This window comes from Podarcis bocagei (assembly GCF_964188305.1).
Source record: "Podarcis bocagei genome assembly, chromosome: 7".
In the NCBI taxonomy this organism is placed as follows: domain Eukaryota; kingdom Metazoa; phylum Chordata; class Lepidosauria; order Squamata; family Lacertidae; genus Podarcis; species Podarcis bocagei.
This window is the reverse complement of record NC_138132.1, coordinates 20,008,105-20,032,271: the sequence shown is the minus strand read 5'-3', so window position 1 is coordinate 20,032,271 and position 24,167 is coordinate 20,008,105. Positions and strand designations below refer to the sequence as shown.

General features: G+C 45.2%; 1 protein-coding gene across 1 annotated transcript; it reads right to left on the bottom strand.

Annotated features, from left to right (window-relative positions):
- Positions 1–9: 9 nt before the first annotated feature.
- LOC308591534 (IgGFc-binding protein-like) lies at positions 10–21,055 on the bottom strand (the record flags this gene model as incomplete). The annotated part of the gene is made up of 14 exons (XM_081202299.1): positions 10–529; positions 1,160–1,195; positions 3,041–3,327; positions 5,704–6,084; positions 7,398–7,597; positions 8,814–9,384; positions 9,469–10,064; positions 12,095–12,656; positions 13,416–14,017; positions 15,075–15,443; positions 15,527–15,752; positions 16,748–17,076; positions 17,868–19,139; positions 21,043–21,055. 13 exons carry the CDS (start codon positions 21,053–21,055, stop codon positions 1,189–1,191), a joined length of 5,415 nt encoding a protein of 1,804 aa, XP_081058425.1. The 3' UTR covers positions 10–529; positions 1,160–1,188.
- Between the last annotated feature and the right edge of the window lie 3,112 nt (positions 21,056–24,167).

The window sequence follows — 24,167 nt, the reverse complement described above, 5'->3', positions numbered from 1 at the left end:
CAAACAACAGAAGGTTGTCAAAGGGTTTACTTCTTTATAGATAAGGACATGAATTTATAGAGCTTGGTTAGAGTGCAATAGGTTTACACGTTTTCATCTCTGAACATCCTGAGATTCACAAGCCACCAAGGGATCAGATGCTGAACTCCCATCAAACGTCAGGAAACATTTGGACAAGCTGAAGATAAAGGACTTCATATTGCTAAAACAGGTCAAAGGTCCGTCTGCTTGAGCACATTTGAGTCCCACAGTTGCCAGGCAGATTTTCATGGAAAGCTGACAAGCAGAACAAGAAGCTGAGAGCTCTTTCCCCTAATTGTTTGTCTTCAGAATGTGGTACACAGAGCTACTGCCTCTGTACATGAAGGCTCCATTCTCAGTTATTGTAGATAATCACATTCTGTTTATTAACTGGATGCTCCACTCATGCAGGAACTTTTGGATGTTTCTTTTTTTTAACCAAATGCAGCATTGTTCTAAGGTGCTTGTGCATCCAGTGCATGCTTCCAGATTGGGATTTTAGATATAGCTAGAGAGGAAAAGGCATAAGAAGAGTTGTGTTATGCAGAGGCCATGGGCTGAGCCTGTTTTCATAGATGCTCTAGTTGCACAGTAACATAGGCGCCGAGTTGCACTCAGCATTGAGGGGACCCAATGCATGCAGAGGAGGCAGACCACCAGGAAGGTATGCTGGCAATCCATCTGAGATTGTCAAAGGGGCACACAGGGCTAAGGTGTCCCTTTGATGATCAGGAAGGTGTGTTGGCGATCTCAAATTGGCACTGGTCATTTGGTTTTCTGCCAGCTATGCTTCCCAGAATGCTTTGGGAACAACACAATGTGGCATTGCTCTCAAAGGCAAGTGGGATGCGTCTAGTAGTGGGATGCTAGCGAAACACATTAAATAAAGAAAAAAATTGGGGTTGGGATCAGAAAAAAGTCTGGCCTTCTCATAAGTTGAAGGAATGGAAATAGCAACTTCCCCTCCCAAAGATGGTTGCTTTGCTTCTCCCCTCCCAACTCCTGGTACTGTGCTTCTGCAAGCCAAGCAATGGTTTGGCTTAGTGTGATGTGCAGACTTCTGCTCTTCATTTATCTTACTCTAAACAAACCATGGATTGGGCACTTAGAAACAACAGCAGTCTGGAAAGTCACTTACCAGTCTAAGGAGTATCTCATGTGCAGGTATCAGTAACTGTGGAAGCGAGCAGAGGAGAGAGAATTGTGAGGGTGGCCCTCAAGGTGTACCATCTGGCAGCCCAATGTTTCTTCTTGTTACATTGCTTCTAACACTGACTGTATGTATCCCTCTGCATAGCATGTGCGTGTTTTTGTTGGGGGCTGAGGAGTGGGGAATAAAAAGTCCTTGTACAGTGGTACCTTGGGTTACAGACGCTTCAGATTACAGACTCTGCTAGCCCAGAAACAGTACCTTGGGTTAAGAACTTTGCTTCAGGATGAGAACAGAAATTGCGCAGCAGGAAACCCTATTAGCTAAAGTGGTACCTCAGGTTAAGAACAGTTTCAGGTTAAGAACGGACCTCTGGAACGAATTAAGTTCTTAACCTGTGGTACCACTGTAGCTGCTTAACACTTGCAGGAAGTGCTTGCAACCCAGTTCAACCCAACAAGGACTAAACCCCATCTGCACTAGACATTTGCAGCAGTATCATACCACTTTAAGCAGTTTGGGCTCCCCCCTCAAAATCCTGGGAGCTGTGGTTGGTTAAGGATGCTGAGAGTTGCCAGGAGACCCAAATTCATCTCAGAGAGCTACAGTTCACAGATAACAACCGATCCTTCTCAGTGAACCCTAGAAATTGTAGCTTTGTGAGAGGAAAAGGGGGTGGCCCAAAAACTTTCGGCACCTTTAACAAATTACAGTTCCTAGGATCCTTTTTAAGGGACACATGACTGTTTAAAGTGGCATGATGTTGCTTGCTATGCATAGTGCAGATGGTGCCTCAGAAAGGGAAGGAGGGCAGCAGTGCGAGGACGTGGGGTGTTAGACCTGGTGTGAAATATATGGGGGTGAAAATTTGAAGAGAAGCCAATGGTTGGGGAGGCACAGAACCGCCTTTAGGCAGGTATCATGATGATGATGATTGATTATTATTTATACCTCACCCATCTGGCTGGGTTTCCCCAGCCACTCTGGGAGGGTCTCAACAGAATTAATGATAATAATAATAATAAAGTGATAAAACATCAGACATTAAAAATTTCCCTGAACAGGGCTGCCTTCAGATGTCTTCTAAAAGTCATATAGTTGTTTATTTCATTGACATCTGCTGGGAGGGCGTTTCACAGGGTGGGTGCCACTACCAAGAAGGCCCTCTGCATGGTTCCCTGTAACCTCACTTCTCACATTGAGGGAACCGCCAGAAGGCCCTCGGCGCTGGACCTCAGTGTCCTAGCTGAACGATGGGAGTGGAGACACTCCTTCAGGTATACTGGACCGAGGCCATTTAGGGCTTTAAAGGTCAGCACCAACACTTTGAATTGTGCTCAGAAACGTACTGGGAGCCAATGTAGGTCTTTCAGGACTGATGTTATATGGTCTCGGTGGCCACTCCCAGTCACTAGTCTAGCTGCCGCATTCTGGATTAGTTGTAGCACTAGGGATGGCCCTGGAGAGAAGTGAAAGTCATTTCTGCAAGGTAGAGCATATTCTTCACGTGCAGAAGGTCCCAGGTTGAATCCTGGGCACCTCCAGTTAAAAATCTACCTCCCTGCCTGAGAACCTGGGAAGCTGCTGCCAGTCTGAGTAGGCAGTGCTGTGCTAGATGGACCCTCTGACCTGAGAGAAGGCAACTTCCCCTACGTTCCTATGAGTGTAGGCTAGTTCTGTAGCCTAAAGCTGCTCCCGGCTTCCCCAACCTGGTGCCCTCCAGATGATTTGGACTACAACTCCCATCATCCCTGGCCATGGGAAGCAACTGTTGAGAGTTGGAGCCTGATATGTCTAGAGGGGACAGAGCTGGGGGAGGCTGTTTTACCTTATCACAAAGAGCCAAGAGCCACTGTCGGACCTACTCACCACTCTAAGAAGTCCCTAGCCTTCCAGGCATCAACAACCTCAGCAATGTCTCCTGCAATCTGACCACTGGGCAGCCGCAGGTCATCTGAGACTTGATTGTTGAAGTTCCCGCAAGGGGCACACAACTTCCCTGCCAGGCTCTCCGTGACTCTCACGGTCACTTTGCCATTGGAACCGAAGAGAACTTGCATCTGGGAGCTTTGGTCAATGACAATGGTGTCCTGAGATTCAGTGATAGACACGGCATTGGAGACCTTCACTGGAAGCTGCACCAAGAGCCCGTTGACCTGAAAGGCAAAGAGGACAGGCTGAGGCAGAGTCATGCTGAGAGTCATTGGGGGTGAATGGGATTTGTTTCCCAATTCCAGAAGGAGAAGAAAAAGAGGGGCAGATCAAAGCAGAAACAGGACATACGTAACAAACTTTTGAATTATTATTATTATTATTATTATTATTATTATTATTATTATTATACATTGCCTTTCTCCCTGGCTCAAGACAGCTTACAGATAAAAATAAGAACTGCTAAAAACATAGAAAATACAAACATTAAAAACAATTAAAACATTGATGGAATTAAAATTATATGCATATATGAATTCTATAAAAACCACATCAATAATTACAATAAAAACAGCACGGCACCAGCCCTTTCATTAAACGATTGATATAAACTAGAGATTGGTCCATCTCTAACCTAGCATCCTGCTTTACAAAGCATCTAGCTAATTGCTTCCGGGAAGGCCAGAAGCAAGGCTCTTCTATGCTTTATCTCCCAGCAACTGATATTTAGAGTAGGGATGGGTGAATCTGTCAATTTTGGGTTCACCCAGTTCCTCATTTTTCCAGCCTAAAGTTGAGTTCTCCACATTTTTGTATCATTTTGCAACTCTCTTTAAGTCCTTGTGAAAATTCACCAGCATTTTCGTATGAATTTCTCTTCATATACATGTGTTTCTATGCAGATTTGCCTCATATACACATATTTGCAGAGCCATTTCCCCTAATATAATGCATTTTGTATGCTCTTTCAACTTATATGCATTTTATGCACTCTTTACCCCAGTACTTTTGTGCAGTGTGCTGCAAAATTCAGAGAACTGCAGGTGTCAAATGATGGCTGTGCTTCAGTACTATTATTATTATTATTATTATTATTATTATTATTATTATTATTATTATTAAAAGTGCAGTGTAGGTGTCAGCATCGCCCTAGAGCCAGTGCATAATATAATAATAATAATAATAAATTTTATTTATATCCCGCCCTCCCCAGCCGAAGCCGGGCTCAGGGCGGCTAACAACACTAAAATAGTGCCACATTATAAAAACATCATAAGAATTAATTAAAATCAAAATTGATGGCAACCATAAACTAAAGTATTGTAAAGATTGCCAAAGGAGGGAGTCAGGCTGTGCCCTGGCCAAAGGCCTGGTGGAACAGCTCTGTCTTGCAGGCCCTGCGGAAAGATGTCAAGTCCTGCAGGGCCCTGGTCTCTTGGGACAGAGCGTTCCACCAGGTTGGAGCCGCAGCCGAAAAAGCCCTGGCTCTAGTTGAGGCCAGCCTAACCTCTCTGAGGCCTGGGACCTTCAAGATGTTTTTATTTGAGGACCGTAAGTTCCTCTGTGGGGCATACCAGGAGAGGCGGTCCCGTAGGTACGAGGGTCCTAGGCCGTATAGGGCTTTAAAGGTTAAAACCAGCACCTTGAACCTGATCCTGTACTCCACCGGGAGCCAGTGCAGCTGGTATAGCACCGGATGAATGTGATCCCGCAGCGAAGACCCCGTAAGGAGTCTCGCTGCGGCATTCTGCACCCGCTGGAGTTTCTGGGTCAGTCTCAAGGGCAGCCCCACGTAGAGCGAGTTACAATAATCCAGTCTGGAGGTGACCGTCGCATGGATCACAGTGGCTAGGTCAGGGCGAGAGAGGTAAGGAGCCAACTGCTTAGCTTGGCGGAGATGAAAAAATGCCGCCTTTGTTATAGCTGCAATCTGCGCCTCCATGGAGAGGGAGGTATCGAAGATTACACCCAAACTCTTAACGGACGGTGCTGGCACTAATTGCACCCCCGCAAGAGATGGGAGTTGCACCGACTGGACCGACTGGACTCATGCACCTCAACCCCGACTGGGCTAGGCGAGCTGGGAAGCACTGCCAGAGACCTCCTTTCTCACAGGAAAAGGTCACAGTGCTGTGGAATCACAGCTCAGAGCTGAGAGCACCGGATTCACTGTCTCAATAATACAGTCGTTGCGCAGCAGAGTTTTGCAGAGTCTTGCAGAGTATAAACCACTCGGAGAGCAGCTCTGTAGAATATCTTCCTTTTATTCTGTAACTACAACTATGATACAAAACTATATACAGAGCTGAATATTCTAAGCATAAATCAATGCTACACTGAGAGTCTGCAGCTGTACTTAGCAGCAATCTTATCTCTAGAATCTCTAACACTCTCACTTTCTCCGATACACTGACTGACTGTCTCTCACTCACACACACACAATGATATGTTGCTGGGCAGAATAAGTAGATAGGCAGGACACGCCTCCTCCTCTCTGGAGAGTCAGACTCCTCTCTGGGTTTTGCCTTTGGATGTGAACTGACACCCATAACATTTGGGCTGCAGGTTCCACTGAACTATTGTGGCCGACACTGGCTTACCCAAGTCTCCTTGTAGTTGGTCACTGAGATGAACGCTTCTCGGAAGAAGACATAGACGGCTGTCCCAGCTGGCACAGTGTCTTCATTGCATTCACTGACATCCACCAGCACCTTGAACCAGGATGGTGACTGCTCATCACAGTAGGAGGCAATCTTGTAGATGCCACTAGCGAGCAGTTTCCCTTTGGCTCCATCAAAGGAGGTGAACCAGGCTCCTGGGCTGAGTGTGCAGTGCCCTTCCTGCCTTACACAGCTGCGGACCTTGTCTGTGAGCACACAGGTCTCCCCTGCAGCACAGCTGGTTTCCGCACAGGTGAGCTGGCCTGAGGGACGACAGGTGCATTTTTCTGAGCAGTTATTGGAGATGATGGTCTCTCCAGCCTGGAAAGAAATTCCAGAAAGATGATAAGACTTCCTGTTGTAAATAAACTTTTAGCTATCAAAACCAATGCCGTAAGTCCCGGAGGGAAGGATGGTGAAAAGGAAAGGATAGGAAATGGAATCAAAATTATTTTTAGTTACAGATAGGTAGCCGTGTTAGTCTGCCATAGTCAAAATAAAAAAAATCCTTCCAGTAGCACCTTAAAGACCAACTAAGTTAGTTCTTGGTATAAGCTTTCGTGTGCATGCACACTTCTTCAGATACACTGAAACAGAAGTTGCCAGATCCTTCTATATAGTGAGAAGGTGGGGAGGGGTATTACTCAGAAGGGTGGTGGGAATGGGAGATTGGCAGATCTCCCATTCCCAAATTATTTTATTTGTTTATTAAATTTCTTTCCCCCTCTTCTAAACAAAGAAAAAAATGTACTGGAAACATTTAAAAAAATTAAGAAGATTGAAGAACATTATTAAAAATTAAGAACTTCTCATCTCGCTTTTCAGGCCGAGGGAGCCAGTGTTTTTCCACAGACAGCTTTCTGGGTCATGTGGCCAGCATGACTAAACTGCTTCTGGCACAATGGAACACTGTGACGGAAACCAGAGTGCATGGAAACTCCATTTACCTTCCAGCCACAGTGACACCTATTTATCTACTCACACTGGCATGCTTTCAAACTGCTAGGTTGGCAGAAGCTGGGATAGAGCAACGGGATCTCACCTCATCATGGGGATACGAACGGCTGAACTTCTGATTAGCAAGCCCAAGAGCCTTAGTGGTTTAGACCACAGCACCACCTGCTCCTCTGCTTAAGAACATTTTAAAACCAACCACATATCGCTGCATCTGATTATTTCAATGTGGCTGAGAACAGTATCTTTCAGCCATGAAACGGGCATAAACATGGTGGGGTTTTTTGTTTTAAAAAAGACAGATGACATCTCCAGGGAAGGCATTTCATAGGCAAGGAACTCCCACCAAGAAGGCCCTGCCATGTGTCCAATGATGGTTGTATAAATCCATGGTGATCAAACTTTAATACAAAATAGGCAGTTGCTGCAATGGAAGCAAAGACTGAGAAACAAGAGGCCTTCTCCTCTTTTATACAACAACCACCATAAAAACAGCACATACACCATAATCTGGCCATTGGAGCAAGACAGACAGACAGACACATAGATATAAATAGATATACGTGTGTGTGTGTGTGTGTGTGTGTGTGTGTGTGTGTATACATACAAAAGGTTTCTCTAAACTGTATCACAATCACTGCACTGCTAAGGAACCTTCTGCTTCATAAACCATCACCAACCTTGATGTAGCGCCCATCATAAGCACAGCCACACTTGTCCATGGACACACAGTCTTCCCCATCAAACACGTAGCCGGTGTCACACTGGCAGCCTTCAAAGCAATCTCCGGTGCACTGAGATGGAGCAGATAAGGCAGCACATGTGAAATCGCAGGATCGGGTGCACAATTCATAATGGCTGTTAGCTGGGCAAGGCAGAGCTGAAAGGAAGAAAGGAAGATGTACAGAATGAGATGATCTGCATTCAAGGGTTCTACAGCTCTCCTTCACCTATGCTAGAGATGTGTTATCTATCAGCTCTTCGTAGCTCTCTGACTGTATTGGCCTTGGAGGGCTGATGGGAGTTTGAATCCAACAACATCTGAAGACTTGGCTCCCATGATGTATGCCAGTGTTCTTCAATCTAGTGTTCTCAAATGTTATTGGACTAAAACTCAGCATCCCTGATCATTGACTATGCTGATGGGAGTTGAGTTCATCAATAGCTTGAGAGCCAAGGTTAATGAGCACTGATGCATGCCATGCTGAACTTCTTGGAGGAAAGGAGGAATGGAAATGAAATTCAGCAAATAGAATTATGCCCAGTTTTTAATGTATGATATTTTAGTGTTTTTTTGGTTTCTATGGAAGCCGCCCAGAGTGGCTGGGGAAACCCAGCCAGATGGGCGGGGTACAAATAATAAATTATTATTATTATTATGCCCAGAACAGTTGTTTCTTCTTCTTCTCTCTCTAGTACTCTAAAAACATGACAAGAGCTAGTGTAAAGCAACATGATGTATCTGAAAAGAGAGACCCAGCTTAGGCTCCGCAATCCCTCCTCAGACACAAAATATACTGTATGGACTTGGGAAAGTACAGTACAGTGGTACCTCGGGTTAAGAATTTAATTCATTCTGGAGGTCCGTTTTTAACCTGAAACTGTTCTTAACCTGAAGCACCACTTTAGCTAATGGGGCCTCCTGCTGCCGCTGCGCTGCCGCTGCACAATTTCTGTTCTCATCCTGAAGCAAAGTTCTTAACCCGAGGTAATATTTCTGGGTTAGCGGAGTCTGTAACCTGAAGTTTATGTAACCTGAAGCATCTGTAACCCGAGGTACCACTGTAATGGTCTTTCAGATCTGGTACTTCCTAATGTGATCCCCCCCCCACTACTTGTGCCCTTAGCTGTATAAGAGAGATCAAATCGCTATAAGATGTATCTTCATAGAGTTGGAACAGTCAAGCAAAGGTTTGACCCAGCTTCACTGAGATTTACAAATTATCTCTCACCATTCAGACATTAGACCTGTTCTCAGTCAATAGTACCAACAGGAGACCTTTCTCTCGTGAAAGACAAGAACAAAACAGCTTTAGAGGAGTGATTTTCCTCAGGGATAGAACATGTGAGGAAAGGGTTAAAATTTGCTGACTTACAACAGAAGGAGGTCGTTCTCCATGCTCCAATCTTGACTCCAGCCAGTTGGCATGCAGCTGCATAGGCCTGAAGGCTTCGGCAGAGAGTCTCTGCAGCTCCATCGGCCACACACATGTCATGCAGGCACTGCCTCAAGTACTCAGCAGGGTTCACCAAAGAGTGACAGTCTTTGAATGGACCTGTCTTGGACTGGATCATTCCACAGGAGCTCTTGGCCTTGTATGGTGCTGTCTGCTCTGCAGCACAGGTTGGACATTCCACACCACAGCCATCAGAGCAAATGGCACCATCCACAGGGACCTTCCAGGAGGCTCCAAACTCATCCACACTTTGGGTGACTTGTCCATTAGGTAGCATGAAATCATCACTCGTATTACCATTGAAATTGCCCCCAAGTCCACACATATGTCCCTGGTAGGTACTAGGAAGAGACACATGGACGAACGAGGAGGTATCATAAAGGACTGTGAGGCCAAAGGATGAATGGACAATGATATTGTTCCCCTCCTGGGTGATCCAGAGTTTCCCATCCACTGTATTCATTGGCAAAGTGTAGAGCTCTCCATCCACCTGTGCAAACAAGAAATCATATTAGCTGGATGGAGGTCTGGTTGTAAATTCAAACACAAGTGGTCATCACTAGGAAGTACATACCATAGCTTTCCACTTCATCCCCCTTTCAAGGACAATGGAGTGTCCGTGAACAGAGATCACAACTGTCCTTGTAATAGGAGAACGTCCATAGTCAAGCATACCGTTCTCCACCAACACGGAGAACTTCACTAGATTAGGGTCCTGGCTGCATACTTGGGCTAAGGTGTAAGTACAGGAGCCATGGAAATCAAAACTTTGTCCATCAAAGGAAATATAATGGGGGTCACCAGATGCTATAGTTGTGCCATACCCCACAGGGTGGCAGCCTTGGATGCCATTCTCCACCCTGCACTCCTCATGTGCTCCACAGGAAAACTGCTCACATGTGGTGGCTCCATTGTCCAGACAGCGGCACTTCTCCTGGCAGGAGCTACCAGGATAAAACTCCTCTCCCTTCTTGTAGTATCTGCCCTGGAACATGCAGCCACACTCTTCTGGAGGGACGCACTGATCCCCACTGAGGATGAAGCCAGTATCACAAAAGCACCCTTCTGTGCATGGAGCCTCACACACTTCTGGAGCTGAGAGGCTGTTGCAGGTGGCAGGGCAGCCACTTCCACAGAGCTCGTAGTGGGAATGGCGTGGACAGGGAGTGCCTGGAAAGAGAAGAAAGGAGAGGAGAATGACAACCATTGCAGATTAACAGTGAGGATGCATCCAACCTACATTTCAAACAAAGGTTATTTTAATGGAAATTCTAGTGGTCTTGAATAGTGGGGAGGGAACACTCATCCAGGAAGAGAGATGTGTTGATTGGGATTCCTAATGTTTTCTGGAAGGATGATGGAACTGAGTGGCTGGAACAGAACAAATGGCCTACATGGGGACTGTATTGTGTAAGTATCATTCAGAGTGATAGTGCAATAGGACTTCTGAGAGTACACTGCAATTAGAGGCAAGCTGTTCTGGGATGGATTGCCAGTAAAGAAGAGAAAAAGGGAAGGATGATACTGCTGAAGGGTCTCTTATGGGAATATCCCAGGAGGAGACTATTAAGTTAGTAGACAGCTGTTTTTCAACAGAGGATTTTGTGTTCTGTTGTCATAGCCCAACTGAACAACAAATGATTGATGTAATGCATAGCCAATAGGGCTATGCATCCTGGGCCCAATCCAGCATTTTGGATTGCATACCCTCCAACGTTTCTCCGATGAAAATAGGGATGTCCCACCCCATAATGATAATTTTACTATTTATACCCCACACATTTTACTGGGTTGCTCCAGCCACTCTGGGCAGCTTCCAACATATATATAAAAACCCATAATAAAACATTAAACATTTTTTAAAACTTCCCTATACAGGGTTGCCTTCAGACGGCTCGGAGGTCAGATAACTCCATACCCCCCCAACATTTATCCAATGAAAATAGGGACATCCTAAGAAAAAGTGAGACATTCTGGGATCAAATCAGAAACTGCTTCTCTAAATCAGGGATGTCCCTGGAAAAGAGGGACACTTGGAGTGTCTGGGATTAGCCTAAGGCTGGCCCAAATCTGGATCCTAAATTGATTAAGAAGCCTGCATTCATGTTTAATTAGAGCCTCACCCCTTGTGGTGGCCTCCAAATGATGTCGGACTCCAACTCCCATCAGTCCTGGCCAGTATGAACAATGGTCAGTGACGAGGGGGCAGCAAATTCTGGAGGGCAACATGTCAGCTATCCCAATGTACTACATGAGTTCCCACCCAAACATTGCTTGCTAAGTGTTATTGCTCATTGCAGATGTAGATTTTTCTTGGGGCATTTCAGTCCCAATAAGGTTCAGAAGTCTGCAATCTGCATCCAAAAGATCTCGCCATGTGTCAGAACTGATCAATATTGTCACCAACCTTTCCTTCTCGCCTTAAAACAGAAACAGAAGGAATCCCAAACAAGGTTTCTCAGATCAGTTCTGAGGCTAAATTGGCTTTGAGGGTGAATTTTGATGGCCTGTATGCAATTGTTTAGATTATCAAAAGTCAAATACAGTATTTATTTCAACTCAAAAACTGTAGGAAAGATTGGGGCTGGGATATGCCACTCTACATAGTCTAATGCAATGTTTATTCCTGAGAATCTTTAATTATTATTATTTTTAAATAGCATAAATTTGGATGGTCACAAAAGTGATGCCCTCTGTTCAAACCACATTTTCAATGAGGGGCAAGGCATCTGCCCTCCACTTACAGGGGTGGGGAGAACAATACCCTGCGGGGGGGGGGGGCTGGCTCAAAACACTTTGGCACCTGAAACAAACCACAGAATAGCACCATCACTCCCTGCCAGGGAAGAAGAAGTGAGTGAAGATCTATATCAGGAACAAGGTGGCGAATAAAGATCTACATCAGGAGCTGCTGCCCCTGTGGATCCTGCTGCCTGAGGCGGTTGTCTCACCTTGGCTCATGGGTGGACCAGCCATGTCTTCAACTGTCACTTAACTAAAACTCCCATTATCCCTGATTGACTGGGGCTGATGGGAGGTGGAGTCCAGGAACATTTGGAGACCCTCAGATTCCTCACTCCTGATACATGATGCAAAATCATGGTTTTGTACCTTGGACTGGTCTATATATTTTTAGCATTCAGTGGATATTTGACGCATGCTCATGCATGATGTGCAGATGCAGGAGAGCCCAAACTTACTGCAAAAAGAGGCTGATCTCCATTTCCCAACCTTGATGTCCAGTGCTTGGCAGGCTGTCACATAGGCACTGATGGCACTGCAGAGAGTGTCATGATGACCCTTGTATTGACATGTGTCAAAAATGCAATCCTCAAAGTAGGATGTTGGGTCAATGGCCTCATGGCACTGTCTGAGCGGTCCATCCTTCCTCTTGAGGATCCCACAGAACTGGTCCCCCTTGTAGGTCTGTTTCTCTGCCTCACTGCATACTGGGCAATCACTGCATCCTGCAGAGCATCCTGGGACTTCCTTCAACTTCCAGCTGTCTGCAAATTGGATTTCATCTGCCGTCTGAGTTCCATCCTTCATGACAAAATCATCACTGGGATCCTGATTGGCATTGCCACACAGACCACACACAGCATTGGCGTAAGTGTTGGGAATAATGACCCTGGCATAACTGTACCAGTCAAAGCTGACTCTCAGATCAAAGTCTGTTTTGATGAAGCCATGGACTCCGCTGATGTAGACCTTCAGTTTATTTTCGTAGGAGAACGGCAGGTCCACAAAGACTCCATTCACCTGGAAAACATGGAAGTGACCACTCAGAGAGTTTCAGTGAAACAACTTCAGGTAGGGCTAGGTAAGGCTCCCTGTCTGAAACTCTGGAGAGATGCTACAACTCACTATTGGCAATACTGAGCTGGTTGGATGAAAGGTCAGTATCAGTATAAAGTAGCTTCCTATCCTCCTATGCTCAGAAGGCATTCTATTGAGAACACTTCTGAGATTTTTCTTTCCCACACTACTAGGACACTGTAGAATTTTCTCTGAATATTCTCCAGCCAGCCACTATTTCTCCTGATTCCTACAATGCCTTAAAATGACACTAGATCTGGGGTATTGCAAAAGTTGAAAAACAGTGTCCAGGTTGCTACCACAGATGCTGCTATTGTCAGTTTAAGCAGCAGCAATGAACAAGCAAACAAAAAATCTTGGGAGGGGAAAATGTGCTAATGGTAAATCCAACCCCCTGAGGTTCCCTAATGTAAAGCTTCCTCACACTTTCCCATCCTCCAGTTACAGATAGGTAGCCGTGTTGGTCTGCCATAGTCAAAATAAAAAAATTCCTTCCAGTAGCACCTTAAAGACCAACTAAGTTAGTTCTTGGTATGAGCTTTTGTGTGCATGCACACTTCTTCAGATACACAGTGTGTATCTGAAGAAGTGTGCATGCACACAAAAGCTCATACCAAGAACTAACTTAGTTGGTCTTTAAGGTGCTACTGGAAGGAATTTTTTTATTTTCCCATCCTCCAGCATTCTTTTTCCCTTTGGTACCTTAATCTTGCGTGGATGCTCTTGGCTCAGACTGATGGTCATGCCATAGACCTCCAGAGTCACCACTTTGGTAAAGGACACTGCCTTACTCCCTCGGTTGTTGTTCTCCACTGTGACCAAAAATGGGGTGAGGGTGGAGTCCCCGGAGCAGACCGCTGCCATCTGATAAATGCAAGTGCCTTGGAAGTCATACTTCCTCCCATCAAAGGTGGTATAGTGAGGGTCTCCAGTTCCTATACAGGTAGAGTATGTCGTCCCCTTGCAGCGGCGCACGCCATTCACCAGGACACATTTTCCGTTGCCTTTGCAAGTGGCCTTCTGGCATCTCACTTGGCCCAGGCTTGGATCACACTTGCAGCGAGACTGGCAGTTCTCGTCGGCCCAGAACTCCTCCCCAGCCTTGTAGCGGAGGCTGTTATGCATGCAACTGCAGTTCTCAACAGGGACACACTTGCCGCTGTTGAGGACGTACCCATCATTGCACTGGCAGGTTTTCACACAAGGATCTTTGCAAGCAGAGGGGGCTGACGGTTCAGAACAGGTTGCTGGGCAGGCATTTCCGCAGGCCTCATAGTGACTGTTTTCAGGGCAGGTGTCGGCTGCTGGGTGGTGGGGAAGAATGGATTAGATTTGATAAGATATTGCTTTTACATATCAATTAGACAAGCAGCACGTGGGGCTCATAGTCAGTTTTTAGAAACTATAAAATAGGGAAGTGAACCAAGGACCCAAAGGCTAAATGCAGCTCTCCACACCTATCTGGTCTACAAAGCCCTCCCTGGACCACACACTCTCTTCATATGGCCCTGCTTTGCACCCTGGGCATTTCTGCCTCACTGTAACGTATACTTTGATCATTCTTATTGCTAGTCTGGATGGAGGGTACAGAGAGGTGTGCTACTATGCTGCTTCACCCACTTTTGCCTCTGGCCCTGCCCACCAGTGTTATGTGGCCCTTGGAAGCTTGCCTAGAAAGGAATATGGTCCTCAGGATGAAGAAGGTTCCCCACTCCTGACATAAAGATAACTAACCTGGTGATGGACCAAATCCTACTCGGACCAAGTCTGTTGATAGAATTGTAGAGTTGGAAGAGACCGTGAGGGTCATCTAATCCAGCCTCCTGCAATGCAGGGATCTTTCACCTAATGTAGGGCTCAAACTGACAACCTTGGTATTAAGAATCTCATGCTCTACCAACTAAGCTATCCCAGCAGTTCAGTAATTATTGTATAGATCCATAATGGGGGCAGCAGTTGCAGGTAATCATTGCACACCCTGGGACATGAGCCTAAAGAACTGTTGCTGGCCCCTCTCCATTTTCCCAGTGGCCCTGGTTGCTTCAAGAGCATCCACAGAGACTGTACATTTTCATGGGGCAGAGCAATGCAGGAAGAGAAAGCCACAGGATTAGCTGAGGGTTGCTTTACTCTGTAGGGCAGGCATGGCGAACCCGTGGCCCTCCATATATTGCTTGAACTGCAGCTCCCCTCACCCCTCAACATTGGCCACAGTGGTTGAGGCTGTTGAGAGTTGGATAACAACATCTGGAGAGCCACAGGGTCCCTTAAGTCCTGCTCTAAGGGAGCTCTTCCTTTAACTCCTTGCCTCTGCTCCCTTGAACTCCAACCCTAGTTTTGCGACCACTTCTCATTTCGTACATGCAGTGCTGCTGTGGATGGTTTCACCAGGTGAATGATGGACATTTTCTTGGGGAGTGATTTCTTCAGCATACGTCTCATTTGCCTGTTGGTCAGGCTGGGCTCGTCCGCAACCGGATGTCACCTTCCATTCATCAATGGCAATGCCCTCTTCTTTGCAGGCGGTGGCATATGTCTCCACTATTTGGCACAACACATCTTTGTCCCCTCCTTTTAAGCACATCCCACTGACACAATCATTAAAGTAGCTGGTGGGGCTGACGGTGGGGTGGCATGCTCCAAAAGGGCCTCCTGAAACTTGGCTGATGACCCCACAATACCTTTTGCTGCCAAACAGTTCCTCCTGTCTATCACTGCAGGCCAAGCAATCTCCTTGGCAGGAATCTGAACAGGCAGGGTCCTGATCATCGCTCTTCCAGCTCCTGGCCAGTCCACCACTGAGGTAAAGGTACCATTCAGATAAGTTGTGTCATCATGGGGTTCGGTGTTGAAGTTCCCACAAAGCCCACAGGTGGCTCCATAGTAGCTGCTGGGGAGAGTCACCACTACAACCCAGTCAGTGTCATACATCACACGGAGGCCGAAATCTGTTTCAATGATGGGCAATCCATTGCTCTCAAAGACCTTTATTTTTCCACCCTCCAGAGTCGCAGGGATGCTGGCTGCCACACCATTCACCTAAGAAGAAAAAAGAAGGGGTGGCAGGGTAAGGGAGAGACACACTTTATAGTCCTCTCCAGCAAATTTTGTCCTCTGGATAAGTCATCACTGTGTGTCATTGGTTAATATCCTTAAAAATAGGTACCAGGGCTGTCTGGGAAGTATGCCCTCCATGTAACAAAATAACCCTTTGCTCTTTTGGTGCCTGGGTCACCACGGGGCACTGAGAAGTAGGCTTCTTCCAGATGAGGAGGCTCAATTTTTCCAATTGACCCCATCTCCCTCTAGGTACTCCATGAATGTGCCAATATTTTTTCATGATCACACCTAGGCTTGTGGCCATCTCTTCAGCCTGTAGCTTCCAACCTTAATATGGATACATTCACACCATACATTTAAAGCACTTTTACATCATTTTAAACATGCATGGCTTTCCCCCGAAGAATCCTGGGAGCTGTAGCTTGTTGAGAGTTGTTAGGAGACCACTATTCCCCTCACAGAGCTACAGTTCCCAGAGTTCTTCAGTAGGCAAGATTTATTGTTAAACCACTCTGAGAATGAACATGTCTTGAGGTGCCCTTGTTTTTCTGATTCCTAATAGTGCTGGTACTGAAAAGAGTCACTGGGACGAAACACTTGTGGCCTCTGACTCTCCTTATGCCCCACTTTTAGCATTTAAAGGACCACAAGATATTTGGAGCTATTTGCTCCATTTAACAGATTATTTGGGGTTGTGGCAGGGATGATTACTGATTTATTGAGATCCCTCGAGTTTTTTCACTATCGTTACTGCAGCTCATTATGCACTTCTGACACCATGTAACAATTCTGGGTCTGCAGACAGATATGAGGAATTATTTGGAAGTACCTGAGTCACGGGACTCGGGCACCCAAATTACCAGCTTCTTAATAGTAAGGGAATAGATCCAAATTACGAACTCTAATGTGGTCTCTCTCACCACCCCCACTATATAGTTATAAATGGAAATGACCCAAAGAACCTGGATTCTTACCATGAGTTGGACACTTTCTCCCTTGTTAATGGTGACCGTGTGACCATACACTTTGAGATGGCTCAGCTGCATCTTGGCAGCGTCCTGACTGTTCACGTTGCTGCTCTTCTCCTCCAATGAGAAAGGGACCAGTGTGGAGTCACTGCCACAGTACTTTGCAATGGTGTAGGTGCAGGAGTCTTGAATGTCCACCAACAGACCATCAAAAGTCTGGAAATCCTGGGCAGCGGAGCCCTGGCAGGTCCCCATGTACTCATGGACACATCTCGCTTGACCATTCTGCGTCACACATGTTTCCTTTGTCCTGCACTGGAGATTTTTGCAGGGATCTGTGAGAGGAAAATGCAACCAAGTCATTTTAAGTAGGTTCAGGTAGATAATGGCTTGAACCTTAAGATAAAGTAATACGAGAAAGTTCACTTAGAACATGGAAGTCTAACATGAAAAGTTATGAGTAGGAGTGGAAACCATTTGGAGGTTTGGGGAATGCCTAAAGAACATGGTGAGGAGTGTTATCCTTCTCCTTTCCTATAATCTTTTAATACGATCAAAGTATTTCAAAGTGTAATACTTTTAAATTTAGGTGCTCAGAAAAAAATTGCATAGAAATTGATCAATAAGAGTAATTTAAATGATGTACTGCATAAGTTATGGTTTTATAAAATTTTATAAGAGAAAATGAGAAAATATGTGCTATCTTTCCTAGTTTTGAAAAGTTCTTGTAGTCTATTTATTGTAATTTATGATATATGAGAATAGTGCTTTTTAAAGCATGTGGGGCCCCAGTTTTTAACACTGCCTTGCTATATTTTCTATAAAAATGTGGTGTGTGTGTGTGTGTGTGTGACTGACCGTAATAGAGCTGAGCATCATTGAATCACATGGCAGTTGTTTCAGTTTGCATATTGGTTTTAGAAGTGCAAAGTAGGTCATTTCTCATTAGCATGCAAGCAGGACTGAATTTCTCTTCCAACCCTAGCCCCAGACAACATGGTCAATGGTTTGGGATGATGAGAAGATCTAGAGGGCACTAACATTGCCTATCCCTGAGTTGAAGGATGAAAGAAGAGGAGGGGAAAGAAGAGCTGGAGAGAAGGAGGGGAAAGGAATCTCATTTTACCATTTGCACAAATAGCTGGGGAGCCATAAGCCTTCTCAGTTCCAATTCCAACACTCAGCAGCCCAAAGGGGGAAGAGGCATGTTCTATTGTGTGAACTGTATATCCCTGGCCCAAGCTGTGTGATGCCCAGGAGTATTCAGTGCCAGACACCAGCTTCCACTGAAGACCACTCAGTGGTCTCTTATCCAAAGTGATCCCGGAAGTCTCTGAAGATTTTGCAATGATAAGGGCATAGTTTTCAAAATGGTCGTGCCCATAGATGTGGTACGCCTGACAATAGCTGGAGATGTCAGGGATTGCCATGAAGAAGGGGTCATATTGGAGGTTCCCATAGGTTCCGCCATCACTGAAGAACATCACCTGGACGCCAGAACTAGCTGAGAGGGACATGGCAGTTGTCCCTTGAATGCCATACATTGTCGCCCGGGCAGCAGGCAGATTCCGGCTTCTCTTGCTCTGTCCCATCTGAGTATTGGCATGAGTCTTTTGGGAAGTGGAAACAAACACCATGTCATACTCCATGTTAAAGGGCAAAGAGGGGATGATGAAGTTGGTGCCCCAGCTGGAAACAGGCAAAAGCTGCTCAAAAACATGGTCACAAGCATGGACTTGCCTGGAGACGCATGTGTGTCCACTGTAGACAGCTACTGGTTTCTGGGAGACTATTCTAGTGCCTGAGAGGTCCACTTGGCTTTGTAGCTGAGCAGCTTGATAAGGTTGGAGTGAGATGGGGAGCATGGTCCCCCGGGGATAGACTCTTCCTTGGAATGTAACAGCCCCTTTCAGGTGGACCTCAACTGCTGTAGGTTCTTCCCAAGCTATGATGGCTACCTCTCTGTAGCGATCTGTGCCCACGTTTGGGGTAACGACGTAGTACTCAGTACCTAAGCTCGCTACGGGATAGACAATGGCGGTGTCGGCTGTCTGGGGTTTGTAGTTCAGAGAGAGAATGGATATGTCCTTGTCAGCCCGGACAGTGAGCGTGTTTTCAAAGACAGTGCTTCCAACCATCTCCGCCTCTGGTGGGATTTTCACTGACAGTGTTTGGCCAGCATTCACCTCGGTCTGTACTCTTAAGGCAGGCTGCTTCATAGAGATAGTAATGGATGTGGCAGGAGCATACCCTGTGATGAGCAGCTTAAAATCTCCCTGGAACATCCGTGGCAAGCCGTTCTGCATGAAAGCTGTGATGAACTCTCTTCCTAAGGGGCTAGAGGAGACTGTGACAGGGAGCATGTTGAACATCACCCAGGCAGGGCCACTTGAAATACCTAAATGGGGAGGGGGGACGAAGTTTGAGAAAGTCAGTGAAACTTTTCATTGGGGCCTAAAAACTATTAAAGTAGGGCTCCTTGAGGAATGCATTAACTGCAAATTGCTAAATGAATTCAGAAGAGCCCTGTTGAATGTCTAGTTCAGTATCCTGTTCTCACAGTGGCCAACCAGATGTCTGTGGCAAACCCCAAAGCAGGAATTGGGTGTGATACTCCAATCCTGATTGCAAAACCCCAGTAAATGGCATTTAGAGGCAAAATGCAAGAAAAAGGCAGCATGCATTGCACTTCAGTTGCAAAACCAGGAGGTTCACATCTCAGTTAAAGAGTATGCTGTGAGCTCAGCTTTTGCATAACAGTCTTCACCAAGTTGACTTGTGGCAGAACTCTGGACCAAAGGATGCTTGCTCTGGCACAAGTCAGGTGGTTCGTGCCAGAGCGCTTGGGACAAAAAAGAGAGATCATCCCAGTTTTGGTCCCCAAGGTTTTGGAGGGTATGACACTGCATGGGAAGTGAAAGAGAGCTTCATGAACTGGGAAGAGTTGCAAGGATGTTTGATGTCAGCACGGTAAATAAAGTCATTGGTAAACAGGTCAGGGAATCCAATCTCATTCACAAAGGAGAAGATTTGGGAAAGGGGGAGGCAGAAGAAAGCACAGCAAGTGTACAGCCTTGTTCATTCTCTGGATTAGAGCCAATAGTATTGAACAGACTCCAGAGTTTTGCTGATTTGTGCTGCGTTGATGTGGAAAGATTCCTATATGTTTACAGCCAGGATTTTGGGGGTTTGCTGCCAGCTTTGGGAGAAACGAAAGGTTCTTGCTTGTATTCACAAGGGGCAGAGGTGTTAAGACTTTTGCCTCCCTCTTTGACACCCTACAAGGAGACCAATGAGCATCAGTTATGCAACAGAGTACTCACCCCATAGTAAACAGAACCTGGTCCAGAGATTGATCATCCCCATGCTTGACAACGCACTAACAGAGGCTGCAAAATACATTTTGTGATTAGATTGGAACACTTGGTCCTTCCAAGACAATAGCCACCCACCCAACATTTGCCAGATGAAAATAGCTGGAGGTTTTCGCAACACAAGCTGTCAGCCCAAACTGTGTTTGAGAGCAAGTGAGTCAAGTTCAACTGGGGTCTGCGTGATGCCGAAGCTGCAGCTCTTCATATACTGGTGAGTAAATCCCAGTAAGAATAATGGGCTTTCCCCACACAGGTATGCAGATGAATGCAGCCATACTTCCCTGAAATCTGGAGAGAGACATTGGCCCACTGCATCGATTCCTTACCCTGCTCCTAGCAGTTAGATCTATTTATAATAGTGCCAGCTGGCCAGGGGCAGATAATAATTAATGCCCTGGCTTGGTTTGATCTGCAGAAACCAGCAAGTGTAGATTTCTATCTAGACGTGTCTGCAGATGTAGATGCCGCTCATAATGCGATTCATCGGCTATAACAACAGAGCCAAGATTTTGGTGGATGCAAGCAATTTTATTCTCAAAGTGCTTCACAAACAAGTCACAAGTTCTGTTTGTTTGTTTGGCACATTGCAAATCTACAGAACTTACATTACACATAGTCTCACTCCAAAGAGCCTCTTCTCTTCTCTTTTAGTTAGCACATTTTAATAATTTTGTACATAGTCATGGCTACTAGCCATAATGGCCATGTTCCACTGCCACTATAAGAGGCAGCCTGTCTCTGGATATCATCTGGTGGCAGCTGCAGGTGGGCAGAGCACTGTTGGGTTCAGGTCCTGTTTGCGGGTTTCCCACAGGCATCTGGTTGGCCACTGTGAAAACAGAATGCTGGACTAGATGGGATCCAGCAGGCTCCTCTTATGTTCTTACACATGCTTCAAGCTTATCGGAGGGTGGGAGGATGGCATACCAGTGATGGACATTGGGGCCTCAAATTTCATTGGCACCCTGTGTGATGCAAAATTAGCCCCCCACCCTGACTTTTAAGGTTCCACTCTAAATCATAGTTCAGCTCAGTAGGAGAACATTTGTGTTTCATGCAAAAAGTTCCGGGTTCAAGTCCTAGCATCTTCAGGTAAGGGCTGGAGAGACCCTTGTCTGAAACCCTGGAGAGACATACCACTATTCAGCGTAGACAGCCCTGAACTAGATGGATCAATGCCTGACTCAGTATAAGGTAGCTTCTTATGTTCCTAGGTGTTTTCAAGTATGGCCACTACTGAAAGCAGGATTCTGAATTAAGTGGACCCTATTGGTTTGATGAAGCAGGTCAGAGCACTGTCCTAGTCTTCAACATAGGTACATCTGCAAAACACCCTCCTCCTTCAGTTTTGTTAGGCTGGCAGGGAGATAGCAACCCAGAATTACAGGAAGTATTGTGACCTTGCCCTCTTATGTCAAAACAGAACATAGGCATGGTTCAGAATTAAATGGACTGTCTTGCAGGAGTGGGGAAATTGTGGTCCTCCAGATACTCTTGCACTACAGCACCTCTCTTACATTTTTTTTTATCAGTTGCCAATTGCAGTCCAATAGTAGCCTCATTATAACAATACCAATTTATAATACAATTATTAATATCAATCATTCAAATACTAAATTATGTAATTTAGATAAAGTGCCCCCCCGGATGCTAGATTTGATGGCTTGATTATTTTCTTTATTTCTGTGTTACAAAATCTTATTAATTTCAACTGCATTCCGGTCATAATAAGAAGCCCTTATACAACAACTGCAATATTAATAACTTCTATTTGACACATTAAATGATTTCTGAAACTACAAGGGAGGAACTCAGACTGTATCGTTGTTCTTCCTGTGTGTGGCTGTCTACATGAGTCAAGGATTAGAGTGTGACCAGGGGTGGTGAGAGAGGCGGGAGGCTGAACGCGGGGAACCCCCCCACCCCTCCACAAAGCAGGGAAGGATTTGGTATCATGAGAGAGAGAGTGTATTCCCAACACCCCCCTAACCTGTCCTTTATTTTGCCCTACCAGAGGTGGCAACCCTAGTGGCCTGTTATCAAATCTGCTGTTTCTATATGGGAACGGGAATTTCCCCTCTCACCAGATTTAAGAACAGTTTTTGCTGGAGTTATTCATATGGAGTTATTCATAAAGGAAACCCACTCTTTCTTACCTTCAGTTTGCTTGTGTTTCTGATGCACTTGAATTGAGAATAGAGGGAGTTGCTGCTGCCGGATCCCTTCCTCTGTTTTCTCCCTCTTCCATAGTTTCCCTTTATATAGGGAACAAATGCCAGTTCCAGGAACTCCCCAATGGGACTTGAGGGTTGATGGATTCTTTTTTTTTTTTACCAGAATAGATTTAAATTATAATGGGCTGTGAAGATAACAACCAACTTGGGACCTGAGATTCCTGGACCAGCCCTTTTCCCGATGAGACTGCAGTCATGTCTTTGGTTGTGAAATGTTTTGGCCATGGGAAAGCCACTGGTGATTAATAGGAAGAAATGATAACATATTCTGGCATCCCCCAAACCAACCTGCTCACAATTGACCGTGTCTAAGCCAACGAGAGAAGATAAATTATTTATTGGGTGTCAGGGCAGTGACATAGTTAGCAAATCTGGTGCAATGAGCAAGACCCCAAAGGGTTACCAGAAACCGCAGGACATAGGTCTGAAGTCTGAACATCCCACTCCAAACCAGCAGATTCCAGTGAGCTGGTTGCCAAGTTAAACAAACAAATGGGGAAGCCAAATTTCATGTGTTTGTGTAAAAGGAGGTTCAGGATCGCCCTGGACTGTGCCCAGATTAGGAGTCTGAGGCCTGCGTGGACCATTAGAGCCTGGAAAGCCAACATTCGCTCATCATTGTTTGCAAGAAGGGGAGTGGAAGCAGATGGTGCCCTGAGGGAACAGGATAGCTGGCAAATAATGATCTCCTTTTATCGTAACAAAACAAGTTGTAAGGAAATTAAAGGAAACTATGAGCACAGGGGAAGAAATGGATGAAGGTGACGAAGGGTATTCGGGGGATTTACAGATGGATCCTCTGTTTTATTAATACACAAGCATTTTGATATAGCAATACGTATTGTTGTATGTCTCTGCATATGTGCTGGTTACTTTGGGAAAGCCAGAGTGTATATACATATATGTATATTTTTATGCTGCTTTTTTATATTCTTTATTGCTTTATGCAATAAAGCATTGTTTGGTGGGGCCCACCTCTCTTGCTAACTTTACACTCTTCCATTTGGAACAGCTTTACTCATTTAATAATTTCAATGGTTCTATCTATTTTTACAGCTCTATATTCTGTTTTTGTAACCCAACCCAGGACCTTATGGTGGACGCTGGCAAAGAAATCTTATAAACAAGCGAACAATATGTTTACAAGTTTTTTTGTCAGGGAAGTGGTATGCAAATCTTGTCAAATAACAAGGAAATTATTGATTGTTTTCTGTTTTGTTTATAACAATATTTCTGCACCACCAACTCACACACAAAAAAATCACAGTGGCATGCAATAAAACAATCAGAACACCATACATTTATACAATTATAAAATTCGCAACAAATGTTCAGCTCTGAATCCTAGATCAACAGAGCTAAGATACTGACCAAAGAGAATTGCACATTTCATAGCCTAGGGTGCATAGTGAGGGCCCATGGCTGCTGAACAAGTAGCAGTGCTTAGGGGATGACAACCCCCATTGATCACAGTACACTGCAGGTGGGAATGTAGAGAAGTTAAAAAAAATTGGGAAATGATGTATAATGAAATGAAGAAAATGTTTAAAATGACATTTGTAAAAAAACCAGAAGCATTTTTGTTAGGGATTGTAAGACAAGACCTGCCAAGGAAAATAAAGAATTTATTTATGTACGCTACAACAGCGGCAAGAGTCTTGATAGCACAAGGATGGAAGAATGAGGAAACCTCGACGAAAGAACAGTAGCGAGAGAAATTGATGAATTATGCAGAACTGGCTAAACTGACATATAAACTGCAAGAAAAGGACAACTGTGACTTTAAGGAGGGATGGGAACTTATTACAAACTATTTAA